General features: G+C 49.8%; 1 protein-coding gene across 1 annotated transcript; it reads right to left on the bottom strand.

The window, feature by feature from the left end:
• Nucleotides 1–308: 308 nt before the first annotated feature.
• On the bottom strand, nt 309–3,102 carry SLC25A5 (solute carrier family 25 member 5). The gene is made up of 4 exons (XM_006046099.4): nt 2,902–3,102; nt 1,433–1,919; nt 1,115–1,255; nt 309–719 (listed from the first exon to the last, which is right to left on the bottom strand). Exons 1-4 carry the CDS (start codon nt 3,010–3,012, stop codon nt 562–564), a joined length of 897 nt encoding a protein of 298 aa, XP_006046161.1. The 5' UTR covers nt 3,013–3,102; the 3' UTR covers nt 309–561.
• Nucleotides 3,103–6,625: the final 3,523 nt, after the last annotated feature.

Below are 6,625 nucleotides of genomic sequence, written 5' to 3'. Positions count from 1 at the left end.
GTATTTCTTCATTAATAAGCACAAGATAGGAAAGGTGGGTCCAGAGTGCTTTTTAGAGAAAGCTCATCAGCTGTGACTGTCCACAGGCAATGGACCAACAGTTTTCTGTTGCTCTGGGTCTGGAACATCGATGGGTCACACAGACAAGCTATTCTTTGCTAACTGGATGGCTGAAGATTGGTTTTAGAAGAAAGCTCATCACCTCAGGATATACTGCAGCATTTATTAAACAGGTAGCATTTACTCAAATGTAGCCCTTACTAAATTATCTAATGTACTTTTAAATGAAAATAAACCACAAACAAAACTATTCCAGGTATTTTTTATTTCTTCAAATTTGTTATTTGCCAGGAGTGACTGAAATAAAAAATTAATTGGGTCCCATCGTCATCATGGAAATGGCTTTAAGAGAAAACTGGTCAGGTGAATATTATTGCTTCCCATTTTCAACCCGTAAATAGTTGCCATTGATAAATAGACAGCTAACAGTCTGTCAGGAATGCTCAAGATATGTTATATAATACAACATGCCTAGTCACAGGAGAAAAACTAGGAAATAACTTAGGTGAACTTCTTGATTTCATCATACAGGACAAGCACAAACGCCCCGCCCATGCCTCTGAGCACATTGGACCACGCGCCTTTGAAAAAGGCTTTGGCTCCTTCGTCACGAGCAATCTTCCTCCAGCAGTCAAGCGTGCCTGTGTACATGATATCAGCTGCAAAGGACAAAGACAAAGGGTTGGTGACCCGAGGCTGAGGTGAAAAGTCCTTAAGTTTAACTAGACTCACCCAGAGCCCCACCTCTAAGAGCTGTCGTCAGTTTAAAAAAATCCAACATTTACACATTAGTGTGGCCAATACTGCAATCTTAATATGGTGACTAAAGGATAACAGGGAGGTGCAGACAACCTGCTGGCCTTAACCTCTAGCACCAGGCAAGCCCCCTTGGGCATAGGCACCCAAAGGGCCCGCTGAAAGGAGACTGCAGTGGCCGCAGACCAATCAACCCCACCTGGGATCACAACAGATTGCCATTTTTAAAGGCAGGCATGGGTGGTCTGAGCCCATGTGCCATGCCCACATCTGTATCTTCTGCTCCAGTGGAACTTACTTCCTTTGCGCCCTGACTGCATCATCATGCGGCGACGCACAGTGTCGAATGGATAGGAAGTCAACCCAGCAACCGCTGTGACTGACTGTGCGATCATCCAGCTAATGAAGATATGAGTGTTCTTGGGATCTGGAAGCATTCCTGAGAATAGGAGAGAGACACTTTTACCAGTAAACAGACTCTTCCTGACTTGTTTTGCACATCCCCACCCCCAACATCTCTGCACACAAAGGGCTGTACGGGGTGACCCTGGCTGCCTTCAGACAACCCTTTAAACATTCTCACATGGACAGTTCTGAAGCCCACGGGCAAACTTACCCTTGGCAGTGTCATAGATACCAAAGTAGGCAGCTCGGTAGATGATAATACCCTGCACAGACACGTTAAAGCCTTGGTACAGGCCTCTAATCCCGTCAGATTTGTAGATCTTAACCAGACAGTCACCGAGGCCTCTGAATTCCCTTTCAGCTCCAGCTTTGCCCACGTCGGCCGCTAGACGGGTACGGGCAAAGTCGAGAGGGTACACGAAACACAGGGAAGTGGCCCCGGCGGCACCACCTGATGCCAGATTCCCTGCAAAGTAGCGCCAAAACTGGGTCCTCTTGTCCACACCACCCAGGAAGATCTGCTTGTATTTATCTTTGAAGGCAAAGTTGAGAGCCTGGGTGGGGAAGTATCTGATCACATTCGCCAGGTTACCACGCCAGAAGGACAGGACTCCCTGCTCCTTGGGGATACGAACCACGCAGTCTATGATGCCCTTGTACTGCTTATCTGCAGTGATTTGCTTGCTGGCATGCTGCACCTGACAGACAAGGAGGAGGCCAACAGAAAGAGTGATAATCACGAGAAGTGAAGAGAATATAGCATCTCAACGGACACCCTTAAAGGTTAGTTGGTTCCCGCCTGCCCCAAGTCTGGTCTTCTGGGTCCCACAGGTGGGACCCTCCTAACCTTCTGCCACCATCACAGCTAGAAGCATTAAGCCTCCACCCCTTTGGGTGAGGAGGTGCCACCCTCAAGCGGAGCCGTGACCTTTGGACCTGGGAGAAAGGTCATTATCTCAGACCCTGGTTCAGAGACATTAGGGCGAGTCCCACGTCAGGCGCGGTCACCCTGGTGACCGTGGTCTTCGCCTAAGGTCCCTGGGAGCAGCTTCCCCTCCCGCTCAGGTCCCCCGCTCCTGGAGGTGACCCGAGGGCCACCACCCGTCAGCCTGTGCGGGCGCGCCCTCTAGAGCCGGAGTAGCAGAGCGCGCCACCAGGCCGCGGGAACGCGCCGGCGGCTGCGCGGGGGCTGAAGCACAAGGGACACGCGCTTCCCGGCGCCGGCTTCCGGCCCGGCCGGTCTGAGCGCTGCTGCCGGCTGCGAGGCCGCTCCACCGGCCGCGTGGCCTCCCCCAGGCTGTTATCTCCTTGCCACGACCCTGAGGTGCTCGGTACGGGCAGGTGTCCCTCTTTTCAGCGCCTTCGCCCTTGACCCCAAGGCCCGGGAGCCAGTCACTCCCGGGCTGCCCCATCCGAGTTCGCTGGCTCTGGGATGCCCAGGCCCTGGTCTTCCTCCGCCCACCCTCCGCCCCCGACCCTTTCCGAGATCCTGAACTTCAGATCACTAAAACACCTCTCTCAAGTCTGGCTTTTGGTCCTACCCCGCGGCCACCCCTGCTCCCACGCTGCCACTTCCCTGGGCAGATCACGAGGGCTGGTTCCCCCCAGGCCCTGGACCACCGCTTCCCGCGCGGCCCCTCCCCCCACTTCCTGGTCAGGCTCTCGGATCCCGAGACGTACCTGCAGCAGCAGCTTCACCCGCTCGATGGGCGCGACCGCGGTCTTGGAGATGGCCGCCGCCACTCCACCTGCCAGGAAGTCCTTGGCGAAGGACACGGCGGCGTCTGTCATCTTGGAAGGAAAGAGTAAGCGGACGACTAAAAGATCAGCGAGGAACCGGCTTGGACTCCGGGGCTCTGGGGCGGAGCGAAGCAAATGGCTGATTTATATAGGGGAAGCCGGCGCCCGGGCGGCCGGCGTCGGGGGCGGGCACTGAGCCCCGGCGCGCGGGGCGGCGGGGCCGCTGAGTGGCTGAGCGCGCAGAGGGAGGAGCCGAGGAGTGCGGCAGGGGCCGCCCTCCGCGCTGCCAGGGCTCGCCCGCAGCACCTGACCCGGCCCGAGGAGGCGGCGGCCCCAGAGTACCTGACCAGGACGCGGGACCCCAGGGGAGGCCCCGGGGCACGGAGGGGGAGAGGTCACGGTGTGCCTGGACCAGGGTGAGGCGCGGTATTTAAGGGGACCCCAAAGAACCAACAAACAACATTCCTTCCCCCCCCCCGCTACCCAAATTTGGTTGTCAAGAGAAATAATATTGAGTGCAATATTTTAAAAATTCATATAGATAAACTGTGGCGCGCTGGCTGGTCGCCTGTTTTTGTAAATCAAGTTTACTTGGAGCCCCAGGGCTAGGGTGAGGGTGAGGCAAGTGAGGCAGGGCCCTACCAGTGCAAGAAGGGAGCCTGTCTTTATTGAGAAATTTGAAATGTTCATCAAGGATTTTTGCATTCCTTTAGATTTTTTAAATGGTGCATTAACAAGAATCATTCATTTTGATTCCTGAGTTGTTTGGTGTCCACTAACATTTGGCACCCGGGCAAGTGCCTCACTCTCCTCACCCTACGTCTGGCCCTGGCCTGGAACTTTGCCGGTGTTCTGTTCAGTTCAGTGGCTCAGTCGTGTCTGACTCTTTGCAACCCCATGAACCGCAGCATGCCAGGTCTCCCTGTCCATCACCAACTTCCGGAGTCCACCCAAACTCATGTCCATCGAGTCGGTGATGCCATCCAACCATCTCATCCTCTGTCGTCCCCTTCTTCTCCTGCCCTCAATCTTTCCAAGCATCAGGGTCTTTTCCAATGAGTCAACTCTTCGCATGAGGTGGCCAAAGTATTGGAGTTTCAGCTTCAACATCGGTCCTTCCAATGAACACCCAGGACTGATCTCCTTTAGGATGAACTGATTGGATCTCCTTGCAGTCCAAGGGACTCTCAAGAGTCTTCTCCAACACCACAGTTCAAAAGCATCAGTTCTTCTGTGCTCAGCTTTCTTTATAGTCCAACTCTCACATCCATACATGACCACTGGAAAAACCATAGCCTTGACTAGACGGACCTTTGTTGGCAAAGTGATGTCTCTGCTTTTTAATATGCTATCTAGGTTGGTCATAACTTTCCTTCCAAGGAGTAAGCGTCGTTTAATTTCATGGCTGCAGTCACCATCTGCAGTGATTTTGGAGCCCAGAAAAATAAAATCAGCCACTATTTCCACTGTTTCCCCATCTATTTGCCATGAAGTGATGGGACCTCTGGTGAAGCCAGAGGAAACTGGAGGAGCAGCAGAGCTGGGACACTGTCCACGTGCCTCAGACCCCTGTTTGCAAATGCAGTTTAGCAAAGATCTTGCTGGGAATTGGCAGAGGAACGTTCAAAAGGACTGGGCTGGAGGGTTTTATTTGAGCCAGAAGCCAAAGCATAGAGGGTATATCGTTAAGGTTAAGAGGTTGTGTGAACTAGATTGGTATTTGGGTCTCTGGGCCCAGGTAAAGTACTCTTGCATTGAATGGATTGCTAATCTCCAGAAAAGTTTAGAGGAATCAACAGAACTAGATTGACACCCATTGTTGTCAAGAGACAAGGGCTTGTTGACTCTCTTAATCTCTGCACTGGGAAAACGTTTGCCACACATGTCCTTAAAAACCTACTTGTTAGCTTGAATGCCCTTCCTCAGATTCAGAACAGAAGCTGAAGGTGTCCTCACAAATCCTATGTTTAAGTCATCACAGCCATGTTTACAAAAATAACTGTTGAAAACACCCACTGTAGCTGAGCCCTAGGTACCCAGCACACTGAAAACATAGATGACATGCCACTCAATTTCTTGCCCTCTCCCGCCTTCTCCAGATCTGCCTGTTAAAGGACCCAACTCTAAGATTCCTCTGGGCATGTCAGGTTCTTTCTCTAAGTATACTTTGCAATTCATTAGTCTTTCCATGAACCTGAGCAATCCAAAGTGAAAAGTACACACAGCACATGTTCAGAGAAGAGCAATTTTCACTCCAGCTTTGTTGAGCCTGGGGGCTATCTTTGACCAGTGTTCTGGAGAGGCCACTTGGTTCTCATTAGTTGATTATAATAGAAATGCAGCTGGATACAGAAATGACCTTGCTGTGCAGTTTCAATGATAGAGTGTGTTCTCTGAAAGTGATAGCCAGTCCTCTACCTCTACTGGTGAGAGAATGAACAGTGAAAACAAAACATCAACAGCATTTTGTTTAGAGGTAGGTGGTTTTAGAATGCATTTCACTATACAATTCAAAACCTTTCTAGTCTGAACTCTTGACATTCTGATGAATGCATTTTTATTCAAATATTAATTACTCTGACCCAGCTCACTATCACTTATGTACCCTTTTCTTTTTTAACCTTTCCTTGGCCACATCTGCTACTTCCATTGAGCATGATGTGTCTACCATATTCTACTCCAAAGCTCTTTTACTGTTTCAAGGATCTCCACATTTACTGTTCTGTTACATTTCACTCTCCACAAAAAGATGATCAAATAATTACGTAAAATTTGCCCCTTCTCAGTCTTTGGGTCGGAGAAGGCAATGGCACCCCACTCCAGTACTCTTGCCTGGAAAATCCCATGGGCAGAGGAGCCTGGTGGGCTGCAGTCCATGGGGTCGCTAAGAGTCGGACACGATTGAGTGACTTCACTTTCACTTTTCACTTTCATGCATTGGAGAAGGAAATGGCAACCCACTCCAGTGTTCTTGCCTGGAGAATCCCAGGGACAGGGGAGCCTGGTGGGCTGCCGTCTCTGGGGTCCCACAGAGTCAGACACGACTGAAGTGACTTAGCAGCAGCAGCAGCAGCAGCAGCAGCAGTCTTTGGGTGCTTAAGTGTAGTTTTACTAAAGGTGAAATACATTTAAGAGTGACTCCATGCCATGACTTGGTATTTTGCTGAATCCACTGTGAGCTGGAGCTCTCCTGGTTGCCTATGACCAGGTGTACTTAAAGGAGTTGGATGTTCTCAAAAGTATCAAGGTCATGAAAGAAAAAGAAAGACTAAGGAACTGTCACAGATTAAAGGAGACTAAGGAGAAAAACAGATTAATACAATGTGTGATCCTGGATTGGATCCTGGATCAGAAAAAGGACATGGTGGTACTATTGTTGAGATTTGGATACATAATCTGTAGATTAGTTAATAATATTCTACCAACTATTTTTAGTTACAATGGTTATGTAAGATGTTACCATTTGAAGAAGCTGAGTGCAGGATACATGGAAATTCTTTATACTGTTTTTTTTGTGTGTGTGTGTGTGTGGGCAACATTTTTATTTCTGAAAGTTAAAAAAATTAAAAAGTCAAAAGAAAAAAAAAAGAGGAAAAAGAAAAGAAACCAGGAGCAAGAGTCCAGGGAAACAGGGACTAATGTCAATGATAATGATGATGATGTT

Source organism: Bubalus bubalis, chromosome X, assembly GCF_019923935.1.
Source record: "Bubalus bubalis isolate 160015118507 breed Murrah chromosome X, NDDB_SH_1, whole genome shotgun sequence".
Classification (NCBI taxonomy): domain Eukaryota; kingdom Metazoa; phylum Chordata; class Mammalia; order Artiodactyla; family Bovidae; genus Bubalus; species Bubalus bubalis.
Note: the sequence above shows the minus strand (reverse complement) of the source record. Positions and strands in the feature narration are given on the sequence as shown.

What these genes read in the sequence shown, in the direction of transcription:
- SLC25A5 (XM_006046099.4), bottom strand. Translation starts at nt 3,012, where the DNA reads ATGACAGACGCCGCCGTGTCCTTCGCCAAGGACTTCCTGGCAGGTGGA. An exon ending in GGGTGAAGCTGCTGCTGCAG is followed by an intron (nt 1,920 to 2,901) that starts GTACGTCTCGGG and finishes CTTGTCTGTCAG; the next exon opens with GTGCAGCATGCCAGCAAGCA. An exon ending in GCAGTCAGGGCGCAAAGGAA is followed by an intron (nt 720 to 1,114) that starts GTAAGTTCCACT and finishes TGTCCTTTGCAG; the next exon opens with CTGATATCATGTACACAGGC.